The following is a 21,864-nucleotide window of genomic DNA, read 5'->3' as shown; positions in this document are numbered from 1 at the left end:
AGCCAGCCCCTCCCCCCCCGCAGAGGCCTGGGGCCAGCCTCGCCCCCCCCCCCACGGAGACCTGGGGCCCCACACACACCCCCATGGGGGGGCTGCGTAGGGCCCCAGAATAGCTAGGGACGGCCCTGCCTACAACACTCTCCTGCACAGGCCCCAGCACTGGGGGTTGTCAGAGGTGGGAATAGGCGAGAGGTGGTCAGAGTCTAAGTTCCCTCTAAGCTGCGTGGCTGCGCAGCTGCCTGTTAAGCACCACGCAGGCGCTCAGGGCTGCGGCGGGGAGAGATGCCCTGACCCAGCCCAGCCCGGAACCTGCCGCAGCTGGGGGACAGGCGTCCCTCCCAGGCCCGACCCAGCCCAGCTTGAACCTGTCGCTGCTGGGGGAGAGGCGCCTCTCCCCCAGCCCACGTGCTGCTGTGATTAGAGAGGGCTGGGGGGAGTCCTCTCTCCCTACCATAGCCCTGGGGAGCCCCACTGCACCCTGAACCCCTCATCCCCAGCCCCACCCCAGAGCTTGCACCCCCAGCCAGAGCCCTCAGCCCCCCTCACCCCAACCCTCTGCCCCAGCCCTGAGCCCCACATCCCCGGCCCCACCCCAAAGCCCGCAGCCCCAGCTGGAGCCCTCAGCCTTTCGCACCCCAACCATCTGCTCCAGCCCTGAGCCCCCTCCCACACTCCGAACCCCTCGGCCCCACCCTGCCACATGAATTTACTTATGTACACCAATATGGAGGTGATGTGTCACACATCACCTCCATATATCACCTCCATATTGGTGCACATAACAAAATCCATTCTGCACATGGATGGGAAAAATTAGAGGGAACACTGGAGAGTGCTCTGTGATCCAATAATTTCTGGTCTTGGGAAAAGACTCTCCCTCCTCCTAGGATGCTCTTCTGAGAGAGACAGCAGAAGTCCCTGAAACAACCCTGACAGGCTGGAGATCAGTTATTAATTATACACTTTACCACTGCCATATGTGAACCTTCATGTAGGCTTCATTCTGCTCTGAGCAGTGCCAGATATTATGTTTGGATGGGTTTCTCAGTGATCAAATCAGTCTGTTCCCATTGCTATTCCACCCACAATGCTTTTTAATACTCTCCATCCTCTACTAAAACCAATTTTGTGGCTGCTCAATGTGGGAAATACAAGTGGAACAAGATGAGGTTCAAAGGGTGGCAGCCACCCATGGGCCTGTTAGTGGTAAAAACCTTTCACCCCACTAATGAAGCTGTTTTGTCCACAGAGACATTTGTTAGACAACTTGGCAGAAAGGCTGTTTTTCTCTGGAGCAGTTGGAAGTTTTATATTTCAAACCTTCTTTTAATTTTCTTTAAGGCCAATATTTTTCCAGACAGGGAGCAAACGTTTAAGGCACCCATTTTTAACAGTGAGGGTAATTAACCATTGGAACAACTTACCAAGGGTTGCGGTGGATTCTCCATCACTGGAAATTGAATGAAGAGTGCATGGGGTTTTTTTTCCTAAAAGATATGCGCTAGTTCAACCACTGCTATGGGATGTGAAGCAGGAACTAATTCAAGGAAGTCCGATGGCTTGTGTTATGCAGGAGGTGAGACTATATGATCACAATGGTCCTGTCTAGCCTTAAAACCTAAGAAAGCTGAACTTTGACTTCTACACTGAAAGGAGTTTTTACTTTTTAACAAGTTTCTCTAAAGAAAAATGGAAAGAGAGGGAGAACAGCCCAGAAGGCATTTTATATTAACATTCCAGAGACAATGTGACATGAGCCCTCGTTATCCATGTGCTGCTTACATCAAACCATTTAGGGTTATTCCCATCAGAAAATTGTCTTCTTTCCATCTGAAATATACCAGATCATGAACAGGGCTAGGGGAGACATTCTCACCCCTAAAGGGAAGCGTGTGAGTTCCATGCCATCCTGGGAGAACAAGAGACATTAAAAGATAGCGACCGACTCACATAAATCAGATGTTTAAGGAAGAATGACGACATTTATGGATCGCAAGTAAACTGGATCTTGCTAAATGCAGACAGCACAGTCCCTAAAGTGGAATTGTTTAGATTCCATTGGTAAAATATTACCAAGTCTGACCTGCTGCTTTGTCTCTTGGTGGGATGATCCTTTGCTGAGAGGTGCATGTGACTCCATCAAAGAAGCCAGTCCCCTTGCAGATGTCAGAAGAGCAACAACTCTGAGCCTGATTCACATATAGAAAAACTCTGCCCACCTTCCACACTGTGTAAGGCTGACAAAGAAAGAAACACACAATTTTTCCCATCTTTTGTGGAATAGACATGTCTGGGTTTTTGACCCGCAGGGCCCTAAGACACTGGAGAAATCACATGGAGATTGCCTCACCATCTAGTCCCACTGCTGGAGGGAGAGACTGAGATGATTTGTGAGGTGTGCATGAGGCATCCATAATCACGGGGACCACAGAAGTTGTTTGCATATAAGGCTGGTCCTGGTTATGGAAACTTGATTGCAAGTGGAGACAGAGAGAGTATCTTGTGCATCATGCAGAGCTATGTCTAAATGCTAGAGCAATATAACATCCTATGAAAACAAGTCATGACCTGCCTCATACTCCAAGGTTTTAGCTTTCCGACATGTTACAGCACCTGCTATAACGCTGCCAGTTTGGGGCCTGCACAACGAGACGTAGGGCAAAAGACAATATCCAATTTTTAGCAGTGAGGCTGCTGAGTGTGATGCAGCCTAAATCTGAGACTTGAGGACACTGGCTGGAATCAGGGTTTGAAAGTACACAGGGATGATGGAAGGGCCTTTGTGAAGAGAGCAGAAGATTTAGCAGAATTGATCCCAGCCACCCAAAGTCCAGAGCCTGCTCAGCTTCCATTTGTAGGGCTTGGTGGTTAATCCAACCGCTAGTGAGCACAAAAATCTTGAACTCTCATTATCTCCTATTGTCCTATGTGAAATGACTTGATGGGTCTCAAGCCACTTTCAAATGGACAAGTAACCAAATCACCGAAATCTTCTCCAAGCTGGAGCCAATTGGTTTCCTTGTGGGGAGTCCTTGCCAAGGAACTAAGTACAGAGTGGGTCATGGAGACCAAACTCCGCTCTTGCTCTAGAGATAGTCCTTTCAGGTCAGGGTTGAAGTGTTTTGGCCATGCAGTATAATGGGGAATAATGGGGAAACCTGCGTGGTCATTCTGGGCAAAAATACAACGCTTCAGACTCCAGGGCTGCCAACCTGGCACTTTCACCAACACTAAACTAATTTCAGAAAGGAAAGAAAACAATCCCTTTGACCTACAGGAATATCAGCATAGTCCATTTGTCCTTCTACGGGGCAGGCACCTACAGAACTCACAGAGACACTGGAAATAGCACTGAAAGCTACTTTTAATACGTTTCATTGCCAGCAGAACACATTTCATTGCAGGGGGGTTGGGCATTACTCTAAAGCCAAACCATATAAAGGGGCCATCTAAATGGAAAATGATATAATTAGATGGCAGAACTATACCCTCTTTGGGCTCGTCCTGCAGGTGTCCTGACTGCTTTGCCCAAGTAAAGCATTCACAGTACTTTGTGATAATTAGGAATGTCCTGTCCTAACTCTTACTCCAGTTTTTACATTCTACTTAGTTAAATCCCCTGTACAGTTTCAATAAGATATCAGATTTATCTTCAGTTTATACTGTCTACCCCAGTTTTGACATCTAGTTACCCCATAGTAATATTTTGCAATGGGAAGAGGCTATATGGTCAATACATCAAACCTTTAGGACTCATGTCTTCTCTCACCACTGGTCAGGGACACCCATCGGAAGTAACTACTTTGGAATCTGTTGTAACAAGAGAGGAGCAAATATCAGAAATTCCTGTTCTGAGGAGTCTCCTGCCTTTGGTCTCTAGTCTGCAACTTGGGCAGGTCAGCCATGCACCACCCCATAAGCACTGAGAACTTACAATCTAGCCCTATGTGTTTGTATAGCACCCAGCAAAATGGGACTTCAACCTGGCTGACATCTCTGGGTGCTACTGTATTTAATAATAATAATAATAATAATAATAATAAATAAACAATAACAACAGCTCGTCCTCCACCCTTATCTGGCTGTAACAAGAATGCAGAAACATGGAGTGAACGATCTCTACTAGAAAGAAAATAGTCTATTTCAGACATCAGATAAGAATCTGCTGTCAAACACTGTAATGCTTTAGGAATTGGACAATTCTACAAATGTTTGCCACTATCAATTTGCTCATTCCTGACATGTTTACAGGCCACATGAAAAGGTCTGTGTTGCTTCAGATTGTCAGGCTCACCCCCTCTCTTGCTCTTTCTACACTCTCTATTGCTGACAGGAGGCGTCTCCGCTATCCTGACAGGCTCAGACATGGAATTTGGGAAACAGCAGAAGTTTTAAATTATATACATTATTGTGCAAAGTACAGGAAATTAAAACCAATTAATTCCTTGTAAATACAAATGGAACCAGACTTCCCTTTTGATTTATGCTGACGTTTTACCATCCCCCAATGGTGCATTCCCTATTGTGTTAGGGAATCCCGCACAACTAGAGTGAGTATCGCTACTACTAGCCGGTAATACAATACAGAAGACAAATGTGCAGAGACTGCTGATAAAAGAGAAAAGGCCACATGGTTGGTTCTTACAGGAGACGTATTAGGTGTCTTATAAAATAGTGTGTCTGTTCAGAGAGAGGACATTAATCACATCTTAGGTTCAGGACTGTGAAAGCATAGTAGTCTAGAGATGGACTAAACTGTAACATTCTTTCAAAGCCTAAATTCCTCCCTAGACAAGGGAGAAGAAGGAGGAGAGAGAGAGAAAGAGAGAGACTTTTTTTTTCTTTCCACTGTACCTAAAAATCAACGAATATTCTATCAGAGCAGATAGAGCTTCTTGAAAGGCTAATGAGATGGAAGAAAATAACAGAAGTCCCAGCTAAATATATTCAAAATGCTAAATAAAAAAATGTCAGCAGAAGAAACGGAAAGTAAAACAACCCAACGCTGTGCTCCCAGAATGTTAAGTTAGTAGAAAAACATGCATGTGAAAAGTTCATTTGGGAGACTAGAAAACTGAAAATGATTTTAGCTTGGAAAAAGGCACAGCTTAAGAAGAACTCAAGGCTCACCCAGGAAATGCCTCAAACCTCTGTGTGGGTTTCCAGCTAGCACTCCCAGCCCTAGACAGCACATACCCAAAACCTTCTAATTTCATCCACCATTCAGGAAAGAAAGAGATTTTTCCCCACAGTCACTCAGTGGAATTCACCCTGTGGAAAAAGTAGAACTTTAAGGTACTAATACTGTAAAGTCTCTCCCCAGTCAATGGCCATTTGCTTCATTTCACAAGTGCAAAAGACCTAAGTGCTGAGATGTAAAGCTGGCATCCTGACCACTTGTGACAATGATTCCCCCTTGACAATTACATTTTGAGACTAATCAGCCAGTTTTTAATCTATTTAATGTGGGCCATGTTAATTAAAAAATTGGAAATGTATATATATGTGGCAGATTAGGTATTTCTCAACTATGGAGCTTGTCATACTGTTGAGTGTAGTAGCTGCTCCTCCTACACTAAGGCTATGTCTTCACTACGGGGGGGGGGGTCGATTTAAGATACGCAAATTCAAATTCAGCTACGAGAATAGCGTAGCTGAATTCGACGAATCCGAGCCGACTTACCCCGCTGTGAGGACGGCGGCAAATCGACCTCCGTGGCTCCCCCGTCGACGGCACTTACTCCTACCTGCGCTGGTGGAGTACAAGCGTCGATTCGGGGATCGATTGTCGCGTCCCGATGAGACGCGATAATTCAATCCCCGAGAGATCGATTTCTACCCGCCGATTCAGGCGGGTAGTGAAGACGTAGCCATAGTTCTGTCATTCCCAAAGTGCTGTCTGTTACATCCTAATTATTAGGAGGCATTTAATGAATAGTTAAAGAGCAGCATTAAAGCAAAGAACAAGCAGCTTTATTGCAAACATTCATCCTTCCTGGAGGACTATATAGAATGGACACTCCCTAATTGTCCTGTCCCAGCATATGCTGGGTCTTAAGACTTAAAGTCTTCAGAGATCTCCATTTCAACTGCTCCAAAATCCTGATCTGCCAGATAGAAGGAGATAATTCCAGAGCACACTGAGTTTATAATGGACCCCAATTGTGAAAGTCAGGTCCATGGGATGGACGGGTCATTGGAAATAGAAGAAAAAGAAGGCGAGGAGACCATGTTTCTCACACTCCAGTTCTCTGGTGGCTCACACAGAGGGCAAGGATAATGTCTTGGGTCCTTACTCAGAAACAACTTCTTTTTGTCTTCAGTGGGATTCACACTGGCACACAGCCAGTGGAAGTTTTGTCTGGAGTAAAAAAACAAAAAAAGTAAGGACCCAAGGATTCTGTCACAGATGAACTGGCTTCATACCACCTGATATTTCTTTATTTGAGTCTATTAAAAGTTATGGCTGCAAGGATTTTTAAATCATCTGTTCAGTGACCAAATAAATACCCATTGAGGCAGATGTGATGAAGACAAATATTGGTATAGTAGAAATAAAGGAGGCTTCTAGGGTTGGGGAGATTGTGGAATTGTAGAGAAAGCCAATGTTACCTGTGAATAATAATATGAGTGGGTTTCTTTACTCTGATAAAACAATATCTTGTGGCTTTGATTGCAGACAGAGGGAAAGCATCCCATGCGTGCATATCAGTCTGCATGGAGAGCGGTCTCACTTGATTACAAGTTAGCTTCATTAGCCTGAATGCATTAACTAATTCTACACATCATTTTAGTTAATTACTGATTGTGTAGTTCTCAGTACACTCAGGGCCAAACTGCGAAAGGCTATATAGTGGCAGGCACTGGACACACAGTTACCCAATTTGCAAGCAATTTCAGGCTTCTGGGGATACATTTTTCTGGCTCATCCCATTGCGTTGGTCTTTGAAATTTGGCCCTCAAGGTGAAAACAAGCAGCCAAAAATCCTCTCAGTTGTGCTTTCATTCCAAACGTGTTTTCGCTTTCCCCTAGATGTGCCATCAGGTCTGCAAACGGAGCCACAGATCACCACCATCGTGGGGAGTGATGTTCAGCTGACCTGCAGAGCCTCCAGATACATTTACGATCACCTGGCATGGTACTACCCTTCCTCACAGGTGGTGCCCGCCAACTTCATGCAGGAGCAAATTGACAGATACTCCATTTCCTTGACACTGGCCATTAGTAATGTCACAGAGGAACACGCCGGGCAGTACAAGTGCATCGCTCAGAATCGGCACAACAGCACGGAAGTGCGAGAAGAGGACACCCAGCTCGACGTTAAAGGTAGGCCTGGTTGTCTGAAAACAACAACTCAAGGTACTATGAGCAGAGTGCTGAGCATCTGCCATGCCTGCTGATGTCCTTGGGAGTGGCAGGTGCTCAGGATCAGTCTCTATACGTAGGTATTGCCTGTATGTATTTTTCTGTTGTGTTAACAGTTGACTACAATGACCTCTATACATGTAGCACCTTTTATCAGAAAGGATCCCAAATGGCTTTACAAATCTCTAAGACCTGATTTACAAACTGTGGGCTAAATCCTGAGCTGGTGTAAATCATCACAGCTCCATTGAATTCAATCGAGCTACACTGATTTCCATCCATTGCGACATGGCCCTGTACATACAGGAATCACTTAGGCCATCTGCTCCACCCTCCTGACATGCTGCAGCTATTTGTCAGTGCACAGCAGTGCCTAAGCACCATAGCTTAGGATAGGTTGGCCACTTGAGACGACAAGGGAGAATTGGTTAAGGCTGGCGTTTGTAGTACTGAAAGGGGCGTTTGACCAGAGCACCAGCCCCATTCCTATGAAAAGTGCTGTGGAATCTTCAGTCACCACATGCAGCAACTCCAGTAGCAGCATGTCCTCCTAACACCACGCTGGGGCATTAGTTTAGTGCGGACTCAGAGGAACGAGCACCACCTACTATATTGCCAACCCACCAGCATGTCCCTTGAGTGACCCATCCAATGTCTGTCATGCTTTGGTAAAACATCCAATGAGATTACATACCATGATGATTACCATGGTTACATGTAACGTTAACAAGATTTAGACCCGTCAAATGTAATTGCAAAGGACATTGGCAGGAGCATGGAACCGAAGCATATTCACTCTTTACATTTAAAGCAATAGCAGGTTTTTCTTTTCTGTATCTAGACTCCAAGAACCCATCTCTTTAAATTTAGTGTCAACAATAAATATTACAGAGCTCAGTGTCCTTGCTATCTGTGGATATCTAAAGACAACAGGCTGGAATCTTGTCCCAATTTTACACCAGTGTAAGCCCACTAATTTCAGTGGAGTTTCTCCTGATTTATACTGGTGTGAGTATGGGCAATCAGGCCTAAGACTTCTAAGAAGTAGGAGATGCCAGTAGAAGGGCTGTGAGGCCCCAGGTATTCTCAGCTGTCTTCTACTGGAGAACAAAAAGCACTGCACAGAAGTGGAGGATGGGGGAGACCCTAAATAAACAGTAGCTACCCATGTAGCAGGGAGCAAAGTCCCTTATAGGAAGTTTGACTGTGATTCCTAAGTTGGGTTCTGCACTTAGATTACTGGGTGAGTAGGCACTAGACAGACAGACAGGGACAGATACAGGGCCGCCCAGAGGATTCAGGGGGCCTGGAGCAAAGCAATTTCGGGGGCCTCTTCCATAAAAAAAAGTTGCAATACTATAGAATAGTATATTCTCGTGGGGGCCCCTGCGGGGCCCGGGGCCTGGGGCAAATTGCCCCACTTGCCCGCCCCCCTCCTCCCCCCCCCCCCCCGGGGCGGCCCTGGTCAGACATGCTGCAGTAAGCCCCTGCCTCTCAGATTAGGACCAGCCCATACTGTGCTAGCTATAGTCATGTTTAAGTAAAGCTGTTACTAGCAGTTTCAATGCAATGTCCTTCATGAGTGCAGACAGAGACATTATCATGAGATTCACACACACACACACACAGAGAAAATCCTCACCCACACTGTAGCTGTAGCTAGCACTGTTCTGATGCCTGCGTGGGCAGTGCCTTGGTGACTTATTAAAACAATAAATCAATGCATCGCTCTTCTCTTTCCAATGGCCCAAGGGAGGAAGGGACTCTGACTCCTTCTGTCATTCCCTGTACTGGCCTTGCACCCATAACTAGTGTCCTTACCACCTTTCAGAACAACCAGACATGGAGGCACCGAGTCCTTTTCTGCACATTGCATTCAAGCAATTCACTTTCTTTTACCCTTGCAGATATTTTTGTTCACTTAGTCAGATTTCCACCTACACAGACACCTACACACAGTGGCAGAGGGGGCAGGGGGAACAACAGCTTGGCTATTAGTACACATACAGAAGAGCTGGGATTTTGAACATGTCCTTCTGTGAGTTACCAGTTTCTTCTTCTTTGTCTGTAGTGGCTGGGAGGCAATTCATCCTGAGAGCATGCTACATGAACACACTTTCCCCCAAAACATTTCTCCTTGCACCATATAAAACCAGCCATGAAGCCTTTCAATATCTCTTTCCGATTCTGCATGTATTGGATCTTCCTCTTTATCCTATGCGTACTGGCTATTCTCCATGTTTCAGGCTGTTTTTTACAGTGTGCTCTGGGCTTTGTTCTCTGGGGCCTTGCACCTTTTGTAGTCATTGACACCAGTGTAAAATGAATACAAAGTGTGGGTAAAACGCCTCCGTTCTGAACTTTGCGGTGGTGTAAATGACCGCACACAAGGTACTAGGCAACAGAGAAGCCTAGCATTTTCCTCTCTTTTCTTTGCTCCTTTCTTTATGCTCCCTTTGTGTGCTTTTGCTCTGCCCCCAACCTGATCCTTTGTTTGTTCACAGGGACTAAGTAACATTCAACTCTGAGTTTTTGCTCACCACACACCTTTTCCATTAATAAACCTTTGCTGCAGCCAACACATTAGGACAAGGCCTTTATATGCCGATGAAAATGTAAGTCTCTAGAAGATGCCTCCTTAAGGCCCAGTCTACACTATAGTTTTACACTGGTATAACTACATCGCTCAGGGGTGTGAAAATCCACACCCCTGAGCGATGCAGTTATACCGACCAAACCCCCAGTGTAGACAGTGCTATGTTGACAGGAAGGCCTCTCCCGTCAACATAGCTACCACCTCCAATTAACTACGGCCATGGCAGAAGTTCTCCAGTAGCATCTTCGCTGAAGCGCCACCAGTGCAGTTGTGCCGCTGTCACATTTTAAGTATAGACCTGCCCTCAGACTGGTTGTGTGTTGTTTTCCTTTGTGAATGCAGCAAAGGCAGTGCCATATATTATGCAGAACCTCACGGACCGAGAGGTTAACATCAGTGGCAAGATCATTCTGGAGTGCAAAGTAAATGGAACCCCAACGCCTCAGATTGCGTGGCGGAAAAATGGCTATCCCATTTCACCTGCTTCAGGTGAGTGTGGAGAAATGCTGCACAACAGGTGCTGAATCGTTACGTGTTTACAGGTTTGCAAGCCGTGTCGGTCCCGGATTCTCCACTGCCTGGCATTTGGTGGAGTTGTTAACAGCAGTGCGTGATGAGTGCCAAATGCTACCAACCCAGGCTGCTGTAAATGACTCAGACTGCACTATCTATACCTGACTGCTGATGTGGTTTGCAAATGGGATTACAGAGGCCAAAACAGCCAACTAGCTTCAAACCAGTGCTTGATTGTACATGCCCAGTTTTGCACATGCCACTGCTTGTGCCTGCAGAATTGGCCACACATGTGCAGAACTGACACTGGCAAGGGAAATCAAGGTGCTGAACACCTAGCTGCCCACTAGGCATGTCCAAGATGGTGCTTTATGTGTACAAAAAGCAGAGCGCTTCGCCACTTGCTAAGCAGCATCTGAAAAGATGAGCCTGAACTGCTAGATGTTCTTAAGGCCTGATCCGGAGCCAGTTGAAGTCAATGGTAGTGTCTCCACTAAGGATCACTTAGCTGGCTGCCGGGCATAATACACTGTGTCTTTATTTCCCTCGGCATAAAACAATGATGAGAAACAGCTGTCAGCTCAGCCAACACACACACGTGCAGTGCTGCCACAGGCTTGGAATGTTTGCCTGAGCTTGGAACTCTTTCCAGGCCCCTCTATCCTGAACTACCCTTTATGTCATGGAGAAACCAGTGTTAGTAACTGGTCCTCTCACTTTAATTTTGCTTCTTGGGTTAGGAAATCTAGAATCCTCCATAACTCAGATCAGACCGTTCTGAGCAGAAGCTCTTAACAGCTAGTGAAGTTTTATAAATAATTCTAGAGGGACAAGCATGTAACTCATCCAACCGATGGACACATACATAATATATCTGAAAAAAACACCTCAGGGTAAATATTTCAGAGCTGTGCATGGTGAGTTATGTGCACAGTTCTTGTTAACAACAACAGAATTCATGGGCAGAACACACTGCAAACTTAAAATCTTTGGACTCAAGGCCCAGTGTATTTCCCCTGCTCTGTTAATGGCATCTTCTTAGTAAAACAAATGAGCTTGGAATCGTGTGTCACCGAATCAGAGAAAGTGAAGCTAGCAAAGGCTCAGTTAGGCCACATGTAGGTCATCTCCTCCCCCATGAATGCAAGATTGAGCCAAATAGTGGGTTCTTCAGGGCTTTGTCCCCATTTTAAATGTCCCAAGAGATGGGGTGCTCATCATTTCCCTTGGGAGGCAGTGCTGCAGTCTTAGACATTACTGTCTCACTGACATTTGGCCCCATTTTCCTTTCCTTCATTGTATCCCGTTATGCCCTGGCCATGCCACCTTGGATCAATCTACATAATTCCTTTCCCTACTGAGCGCTACATTGTGCCAGGTAGGCACAGCCCTGCACAGAGGAGGAGAGGGGTCACTGCTCGGAGAGGCATTGTGCCTTAGCAGGCAAAATGGTCCCTCCCAAGCTCCAGTTATGTGGGGGAGACTCAGCTTGAATTCCTTGCCCAGTGAGGTGCAGCCCCTCTGTGCCCCTCTGACCTGGTCTAAAAAGCATTTTGGGTTAATAAGAGAGTCGTATTTAATATGTTCTAATGACATCTCCCCAAATCCAGTGCAACTCTTGGGCTGGGAAGGGGAGAGGCAAATCCTGCTGGGAGTTTTGCAGGTGTAACGGAGAACAGCATTTGTCCCAGTGAGCTCATTCTGGGCCCAGTCATGCCCCCATTGCCTTCCATGGGAGCACTATCAGGCTGCATGAATAAATTACACCTGTTCTGCACAGGCTGCAAAGTTGTGACTGTGGCGTTAACATGACAAGTGCATTGAGAGCAGGTGGCCAGGGAGGGGGTTGCAGCATGCCGCCGCAAACAAAGGTGAATACAACATGCAGCACTAGAAGGTCTCTTGTGGCTGCTACTGGAGGTACCAGAGCAGGGCTGCGGTGGCCAGTGAGGCCATTTTCAACACAGCTCCTTTTGGACATTCTTTCTTGGCAAATATATTCTGCAATGAAATGAAACTATATCCCCCTAACACAGGAATTTCCATGGAAAATAACACCCTGGTCATCGAACGAGTGAAAAAAGACGATGAAGGCCTCTATGAATGTAGGGCTTCCAATGAAATGGGCAATGACAGCACATCAGCATTTATTAAAATACAAGGTGAGTTCACAAGCTCATGCACAAGCTTAGTGAAATGGGCTTAGTTTTGGGGGAAGACATTATACAGTCCCACGCACACACTCCTAATCCACCTCCCCACACACACACAAACACCGGGCAGGCTTGGATAAAGTGGGAACTGACTTAATCCCTTGCTCAAAACTCAAACTGAATCCCCTTTGAGGTTCCAGGAAGTTTACATGGTCACATAAAGACGTAGGATCTGAAGCAGGTCAATATGTCTTCATGTCTGGAACACCTTGATAACAACTCTATCACAGACACAACATATGCTTCACAAAGTGAGATATGGTCAATATAACTTGAATGTTTCATGGGGAATCATATAATACAGAGGTTCTCAGCCTTTTCACACTGGAATCTCCTTAAGTTCCCCTCCTATTTAGCCAAGAGTTAGCTGGGACCATCTTCCAATTAGCCATAGGAAAAGAACAGAGTGTGTGCAACCCCTGACACCTGTTCATGATCCCTAGGTTGAGAACCATAGTGCAGTACTTTGATCACTTGGCATTGATAAGATAAAGTAATGGCACTTAGTGGATATCCTGCACACCTCTGCCAAACCATTGTCTCTGTGTCTCTTGGTTAGAGATGGTGTGCTATATTACTGCCTAGAGCAAGAGAATGAAAAGGTTCCCACCCACATGTCATGGCATTTCATGGCTACCATTTTTCTGAAATGAAGCATGGTTGATGGAATTACAAGTTTTATTTATTTATAATTTTATTTTTGCACTGAATGTAAAATCTGATGCGTTTAATTTACAGGCTCTGAAGAAAAATCCAATATTGAAGTTATCATTTTGGTCTGCACTGGTCTAGCAGCTACCCTTTTTTGGCTTCTTCTGACCCTTTTCATTCGGAAACTGAGAAAAGTAAGAGAGCTTCCATATTGTACATGGAATTGAAATGGGCTAGAGCTGAGCTCTGGGCTTGGATCCAGTTAAGACTAAGCATCAGAGTTCAGGATTGAGGTCGACCTGGGACAGATGGTGACAAAACTGTATGAGCTGTTCTCATGAAATTTCAGGCCAACATTCCTCTTGATTAATTACTTGACATCTTATGAGATCAGCTGTACATATGAGATTTCAGCCATCTTGGTCAGCATCCAATCAGATCAGGAAAACAGACCCCTTTCTCTTGTGGATCTGACATGAATTCAGAAGCATCCAAGAATGTTTGGAGACAGGCATTCAAATCCTATCCCCCTACAGTGATGTTCTAGTTACAGCCCATCTCGAATAAGGTTTTCCCTAAAATGTAGTTGGTGAAGGGAGCGCTGGTTTAAATATTGTCGTAGGATGTTAAAATCTGTTGTTTGCTCTAGAACTGGGCCCAAACCACAAAAGTTCATTATGTTTCCATGGCTCATTTACTCCTTGGCCTCTCTCCTGAGACGCCAAAGAAGTGGGCCCTAAGTTAGGTCCAAGGAGCATTTGATAAAGTAAATCATATTTAGGTTTGTTCTTTCTTGCTTATACAAACAAAAAATATGGTACAAGATACTAGATCTCTTGTCTGGATGCAGCCCAAACCACAGTCTTAATGTTGATCATCTTTAATTTGTATGAGTGTTCACCACATTTACAATAGAACTGGGAAGAATCATTCAAGTTCAAGTTTACTCTGTCTCTCTCCAGGACAGCAGAGGTGCTAGACCCAATAGATCTTGTGTCATCATTTACACCTGCATAAAGTGGGCATAAGGGGAGCTCAAATCAGACTTTTCCCCTCAGTGGAACCATTTTTCATCAGCTCGGCACCCATTTTAATCAGAGTAAATGGGAATACAAGGTGCAGCATCACAGAGAATCAAGCCCCATATTGACATGTAAGCCTGTTTCTAAAGCGCAATGCCTTGAGCTGTTCAGGAATTGGAGAGCTGTCCAACAAGGCACTCAGAAATGTAGCTTTAATCTCAAAGATTTCCCACAAGTAGTAGCAGTGTTGGGTTTCTCTAATGTATGTAGAGACTAATAATATTAAGGGACTTTACATCTTCAAGGGATTTTACAAGCATTAATTAGTTAATCCACTCAACACCCACGTAAGGCCAGCATAGATAAGTATTATTTTCCCCATTTTACTGATGAATAAATTGAGGCATGGTGTTGACGAGACATGTTCAAAAGCCACAGATGGGAGTGAGTGTCAGAACTAGGACTAGAACTCAGAGATGCCAGGCGCCCAAGCCTGTGCAAATTCCACTAGATCACACCTTTCTCTCAAGTTACAGCCTGTGAATTGGTTATTTTCCTGTTTTTAGCCTGATGCCACAGATATTAAAACGGGATACCTGTCAATCATAATGGATCCAGAGGAAATGCCCCTTGATGAGCAGTGTGACCGTCTGCCATACGACAGTAGTAAATGGGAGTTCCCAAGAGACAGGCTGCGGCTTGGTAAGCAATACAGAGGCATTATTAATGTCAAGGATGGTGATATCCTATGGCCCTGAATGTTGGACCACAGCAGATGACAGAGGCTACCCATGTCCCCCCTGGCCAGGGCTCTTCCATCCTTGGAGAAGAATTGACAGTGGTTCCAGAGTCAAGGATTGTTCTCCATGGGAGTGATGCTAAAGGTGCCCTTAGAAAATACAGACGCCATCTTGCAAAATGGCTATCACCTGCCGTTGTTCTCAGTGGAAGTGAAACCAAGGTGTCCCCAGGGAAGTCAGTGTCCCTTGGCAGTATTGGGAGCCACCCTCTTCCCCCAGGGAAGATGGCAAACATTTTGAAAGAAGGCAGGTCTTCATGAAGTTCTTCTGTAGAAGAACGTTATTCACCTTGTTGACGGAAAACAACTTTCCATTAAGAGAAACGATGACAAAAAAATGACGATTAATGTTTAAAATTATTTTCAGAACCTACCATTTGAACAAAATCTACTCAACAGGAGAGGGGGCGAGAATCCTGGGGGCCAGCAGGGGAATTTAGAGACTAGGAGGGATGGGAAAACTGGGCTGGGGGGGGGCATGTGGCGGCAGAGGGAGGGGGAAATGGTGTGTGTTCAGGGAAGTGTAGGGGTAGGCGAGGGGGTGCAGAGGAATGTGAGCGGCAGGAGCTGGGGGAAACTGGCCAGTTTGTTCTGCCTGCTTAGTGCAGCTCCAGAGTGGGGGAAGCAGCCAGAGTGTCCTGGTGAAAATGGCCCTAACTGTTCAAATCAAATCAAGATTTAAAGGTGCACACTATATATCTTCTAGTCCAGTGGGTCTCAAACTTTTGTACCGGTGACCCCTTTCACATAGCAAGCCTCTGAGTGCGACCCCCCCTTCTAAATGAAAAACACTTTTTAAATATATTTAACACCATTATAAATGCTGGAGGCAAAGCGGGGTTTAGGGTGAAGCCTGACAGCTTGCGACCCTCCCATGTAATAACCTTGTGACCCCCTGAGGGGTCCTGACCCCAAGTTTGAGAACCCCTATTCTAATCACTAGGGGGAAAACCCAAATGGGAACATTTTCTTTATGTTTCTTGTATAGTGTTCATGTCTGACATTTTCAATAATTCAAAACAAGCAGCAAGGACACTTCCAGATAAAAGCTACATTGCAGCGAAGTTAAAGTTGAGTACATGTCAATAACTGCAGGGTGGAAGAGTGGAAGTTCTTTAGGTGCCTTCACTGTGCATTTCCGTTCTTAACATCTTTGGATTTCTCCTTCAACCTGAACTCTGGGTTGGGAAGGGTTGATCTGGGGATAATTGCACGTAATGTTTTTACCTTTCTGTTATGTCAGCCTCAACTCCAGTTTAAAGCCATTTTTAGCTGGGAAGTATATTACATACTGTATCACATGCAGATCATATGTATATACATCTATTATTGACTATTCATCTGTGCTGTGTCTGGGCTCTGGTGTCCTATATTTTTTGCACAGCTAAGATTCATGCATGTTTCTCTCTTAGCTGATGCAGACTGTCCTCAGTCCCCTATGGCTCATTCTTGACTCTTGCTTCTCTAGGTAAAACACTGGGTCATGGTGCTTTTGGGAAGGTCGTGGAGGCATCTGCTTTTGGTATCGATAAATCTTCAACCTGCAAAACAGTCGCCGTTAAAATGCTTAAAGGTACATTTCTCTGAGAGCTTCTCAGACAGTTCCTCTGGATGTACATGGGTAACAAGGTTTCCAGTGCTCAGCTCTAAACCAGTCCCGAGGGCATTGTGTTTGGAAGGGAGTGGGTTTGCCACATGGGAACAATTAGTTACCATACAGGGGATGTCAACGTGTGGGAAATGACAAGTGGGCTCCACGCTATGCCGCTGATATAGCCTTGTATTCCTAGAGGAGGGAAACGGCAGCCTCCATGTCTGTGGGGTTAGGAGGGAAACAGATTACAGAATGTAATTGCATTAGTCTGAAATTGTATTGAAACCATCGATCCCAGCCCTTCCAGATGTGGAACAGTTCAAGGGGGTGAAAAGGAGCGCTGCCAAGGGAGTGAATTAGGGACAACTTTCTTGCAGTTATTAAAATGAAGGAATGCTTTTACCATCCAGCAGGGAGGAGGAGGGAAGGGGGCTGGTGAACTTGGAGCATATGTTGTTTCCAAATGACATTTACATACAAAGCCTCTGCAGACAGTTCGTGAATAAATACATCATCTGGCATGTTGGGTGCATGGGTTTGTGGGTTTTAACTGGTCACTTGGGTTCTTTTCAAATACACAAGTGATTTTCTTTGGATGGGGCTACACTCGCTGGCCCAAACTGCCGTATAGTGTTGCTGTATGATAGTGATAACCTCTTCAGGTCCACAATGCAGAATCTTCACTTAGATCACAGCAATGTGGCTTTTGTTGCCAGCTGCCTCTCCTGCTCCTCTACTACCCACCCCTCCCCCAGTGCCAGATCTCCTCTGCTTGCCAGTACCACCTTTCTGTACCTTCTCTGGACCTGCATTGGGCCAATGGGGTCTTCAGATCCCCCCTCCCCTCTGCTGTTGTTTGTCCCACTCTACACCCCTCTCCAAGACCTGACCTGAAGTTCCCAAAGGCCCTTGATTGACCCAACTCTCCCCTGGCTCCTCCACCCCCCACAATTTCCCCCAGGCTGCCTCCCAGCTAACCCTGCCCAATAAGTCTTCCGGCAGTGCCTTACATCTTCCTCCTGGCTGCTGCTGCATCCTTCTTGCTTCAATCATGGCCCCCCCATCACCACCCAAAATGCCATCCCCACCGTGAATGCAGCCAGCAATAAACTAGAACCTCTGGTGAGAATCTATTCATTCAGAAAAGAGAACGCCCTAGAGGTGGCAGCATTACAATGATTCCACCATATATATAAATTCCATGAAGCTTGTTGGTATCTCCTTCAAAATGGAAGGCAGTATGTAAATGTAATAGATTGTCATAAAGAATTTCAGATGATGTTCAATTTAAATATTACTGGGCCTGGTTCCCATCTCAAAGCCGTGTAAATCAGGTTGAAGTCAATGGAGTTAAAACTGGTGCCTGCTGAAGGAGACTCAGGCTTGGAGTACTTATCACTTTATGAGGCATAAGAAATGCCAAGATGCTGGGAAATCTGTTCATGGACAATTCTGCAACCAGAAAAAGAGGCAAAGTTTGTCAGAATAAATGATTTGTTATAAGTTAAAAATAACAGGAGTACTTGTGGCACCTTAGAGACTAACAAATTTATTAGAGCATAAGCTTTCGTGGGCTACAACCCACTTCTTCGGATGCAATAAATTTGTTAGTCTCTAAGGTGCCACAAGTACTCCTGTTATTTTTGAGGATACAGACTAACACGGCTGCTACTCTGAAACCTGTTATAAGTTATTTACTCAGCTCTAAAGCTAACCCCCAACAGTCACACAAACAGACTGTGCACAGTGGCAGAAAACATGCAACAACCCGGCATTATCCACCCCATTTTTTTTGTTTGTTTTAATCATGAAAATGATACAAAGATGATAGTAGAAAATCACTAGTTAAAGTCCCAACCATATGGAAAATATATGGTGTCAGCAGTGGGATCAACACTGAGGAAATGTCCATGTAACTCAGCCAAGGCCTAGTACTCAGGAGCTATGGTCCCTCCCCTGACTTTGTGAAGTACAGCAGAATCTTGTTAGTCTGTGTTTCACAAAGCCGTATACTTTACAACTCACACACAGACATGGCCACTCTTCCCATTTGTTAGGGATGATTTAATACCAGCGACAGCACTGTAGTGAGGTCTCATATGACTGAGACCTGGTTATTTTATAAAAACTACTGGAGTACACTGAGTAGCACACTACAGGGCCTGACTTTCAGATGTGTGAGCAACTAGAGCTCCCATTACTTGGAGTGGTGAGAGCTGAGCACCTCTGAAAAGTAGATCCTGTGAGATATTATTGCAAAGAGTTGCTACTAAACTACAATCACCAACAAGCATGGAAAAAAACATTTTTTCTTGCATTATCTCCTTGCCTTTTTGGATGTGTTTGTTCACTTGCTACATTTGCAATATTTAGTTCTTTCCAAAGGTTCTCCCAGTATCTAGCTGGCATTAGAGAGGTTCTACTGCAGGATAATAACCCACTGTGACCCACTGCAGAGAAGGCAAGAGGCACCGAAAGGGCAAAGTGTTAATCCACTGCAGAAGAGTCACAGCAGGCGGATGAGTTCTTATCTATTTAGGAGTCTGAGAGGCACAGATAGCACAAGTAACCTGGGTGGGTTTTGTTTTCAAGTATAAACAGGATTTTCTGGGTCCTGTTACAAATATCCTGTTGTGTAAAGATGGCTTTGTCCTGTTTATCTTAAGCAGAATGTGCAACTACAAATGAGTGCAAGGCTTTAATGTCCGAGCTGAAGATCCTCATCCACATAGGACACCATCTGAACGTGGTCAACCTGCTGGGAGCCTGCACCAAAGCAGGAGGTGAGAAACCATCCTCCCACAAAGCATTCAGCGAATCCATGCTCAGTAATTGCAGTCGGTTGCAATAGCAATTCTGCAGCCATGTCATCTTCACGGTCATCAGCAGGGACAGAACAAAGGATATTCTGCTTCAGAAACATAGGCCCTTACTCCTCAAGCAAAAAGGAGAATCTAGCTGGCATTAGAGAGGTTCTACTGCAGGATAGGGCTCATGTCCTGTGGGAGGGTCTCCATTACTGGGTGTTATTACCGCACACACATGCATGTCTAACTTTCCAATCAAGAGGGGGCCAGCAGTGTACACACGAGCTGGTGCCCAGTACAATACAATGTAACCTGGTAGCTGCCACTGAAGTTGTATGGGGGCAGAATTTGACAATGATGGCTTTTGAATTTCTTCCTAACATATACCTTCCCTTCATTTTCTCTACTTTTCTACTATCTAAGGTACTTATATGGCCCAATATCTGAGCACCTCACAACCTTTTATGTATCTAGCCTCACAACACCCCTGTGAGGTTGGGAAGTACTAATATCTCCATTTTACAGAAAGGAATATGAGGCACAGAAAGTCTAAGCGGCTTGCCCAAGGTCACACAAAGAGTCTGTGACAGAGCAGGGACTTGACCCCAGGTCTCCAGGATCCTAGCCTACTGCCTAACCACTGGAGCATCCTTCCCCTTCTTAGCCTGCCCTTTAAAACAGTGCTGGCTCTCTTTGCTTTATGCTTTTAATTACAGGGTAACATCTACCATGGATGCATCTTCAGTGTTTGGAGATTGTTTTCAAGGTTCTTCATAGAGGATGGGGGACAAGGGTTGAGGGCAAAGAAACCAGGGTAAAATAAATGGAGACAGAGAGATGGTGCCCACATTGGTAACTGTCTGAGGCATTAAAGATATCATTTTCCCAAGGGACATCTAGTCGCCAAGCCAAAGGAAAAAAAGCAATGTTACTAAGGTAGTTGGCAGGCTGACAGGAGATAAATTATCCCCCAAACCAGACGTTTACAGTTCACAGTAGAACAGGCAGGAGACAGCAAGTGGCAGACCCTGTCCTAATCTGGAAGCCAGAGATTTGGAATCTGCAGGAGCACTGAGGCAAGAGACCAGTAGCTTTGCAAACCACATCTGACTGGACAGCCACATTGATCTGAAATGTTTCCAGGATTCAGAGGAACCGGCAAGCAATCCCTGACGCTGGACTGCTGACCTGTGATTAATGGGGGAGGGAAGTTGTGAGGCATGGTGGTAATGCCTCCTACCAAATCAAGCCCAGAAAACTGAGAAACAATACTTAGTAAAATGTCAGTGTGGTGGCTTGTCATAACCAGACGCCCAGAACAGTCTAATGCAACTGTAGCCACTAACCATTAACCTGAACACTAATATGACCCTAATGTTTGCACCTTATTGAGTTCTCATCATAGCAAGGTCCATCTAAGTGAACATGATCCTTTGCCTATTGTGACTACCCATGCTTGAATGTACTTGTCCCCAGCTGGTCTTCAGTATCCCTCTTGGAGCATCCAATAGTCTCTTTCCCTCCCCTGCATCCTTCTGGGTGAATAGGCCCTTTTAGTGCTACTTTACTAGCTGCCCAAAGAAGTCACTGCTAAAACCTGGGGAAGCAAGAGACTGGGTGTGGAAGCCAGGTTTCCCATATGGCGTTACAGAGCGCTAACTGCATAGCCTACAAGCAAGCTCTAGTTTGTTTGCTTTTGAACGATGCCAGTGGAGACTGAAGAAAAATAGCCTAGAGCTCACAAGATAGACATTGGGATAAGAGTTTCCATTAAAATACCATTTCTAAGTACAGGGCTTTCTCATTCCTTGTTAAGTTTTATATAGCTTGTAATAGTACTCTTGATAATTGCTCCCATTAAACATGCACAATACATTATTTTAACAATATCTGCCCCTTGCAACGTCGCTTTGAAACACCTTGTCAGAGCATCTGATGTTAAGCAGTTAGCACTAATGCATGCTCTAATATGCTTTATAATAAGGAACTAAAATATGAGGATGCTGCGTCTAGGAAACATTTCAGAGGCATGAATAAAGCACTTAGTGGCACTTTAAAGTCATGCCGGAATCTGCATTTCCTCTGAGAATCCACTAGCCAGATCTGACTTTAGTTTCTTGAGACAATGTTCCAGTTGATCTTTTCTTTGCACTGTAAGAAGCCAGCACTGGTTTGGGGAAGTAATCTAATGATGTGGAGCACGGTGGTGGAGGCAGCATGGTGACACAGAAGAGACCGTAAAGACCAGTGGCAGAATCAGAGATGCGTTGCATAGCTATAGTCACCTGGATCTCTCCCAGCTA

The 21,864-nt window shown here is 45.2% G+C and overlaps 1 protein-coding gene across 1 annotated transcript in view; it reads left to right on the top strand.

The window, feature by feature from the left end:
- The window catches only part of LOC135883545 (vascular endothelial growth factor receptor kdr-like), a 183,944-nt gene that overhangs the window by 126,921 nt on the left and 35,159 nt on the right, over positions 1–21,864 (top strand). The window contains exons 13-19 of the mRNA XM_065410731.1: positions 7,034–7,327; positions 10,305–10,451; positions 12,512–12,637; positions 13,427–13,533; positions 14,928–15,063; positions 16,629–16,733; positions 19,421–19,537. Of these exons, the coding sequence (XP_065266803.1) occupies positions 7,034–7,327; positions 10,305–10,451; positions 12,512–12,637; positions 13,427–13,533; positions 14,928–15,063; positions 16,629–16,733; positions 19,421–19,537 (1,032 nt within the window). The remainder of the gene's footprint in view (positions 1–7,033; positions 7,328–10,304; positions 10,452–12,511; positions 12,638–13,426; positions 13,534–14,927; positions 15,064–16,628; positions 16,734–19,420; positions 19,538–21,864) is intronic.

This window comes from Emys orbicularis, chromosome 9 (genome assembly GCF_028017835.1).
Source record: "Emys orbicularis isolate rEmyOrb1 chromosome 9, rEmyOrb1.hap1, whole genome shotgun sequence".
Classification (NCBI taxonomy): domain Eukaryota; kingdom Metazoa; phylum Chordata; order Testudines; family Emydidae; genus Emys; species Emys orbicularis.
Note: the sequence above shows the minus strand (reverse complement) of the source record. Positions and strands in the feature narration are given on the sequence as shown.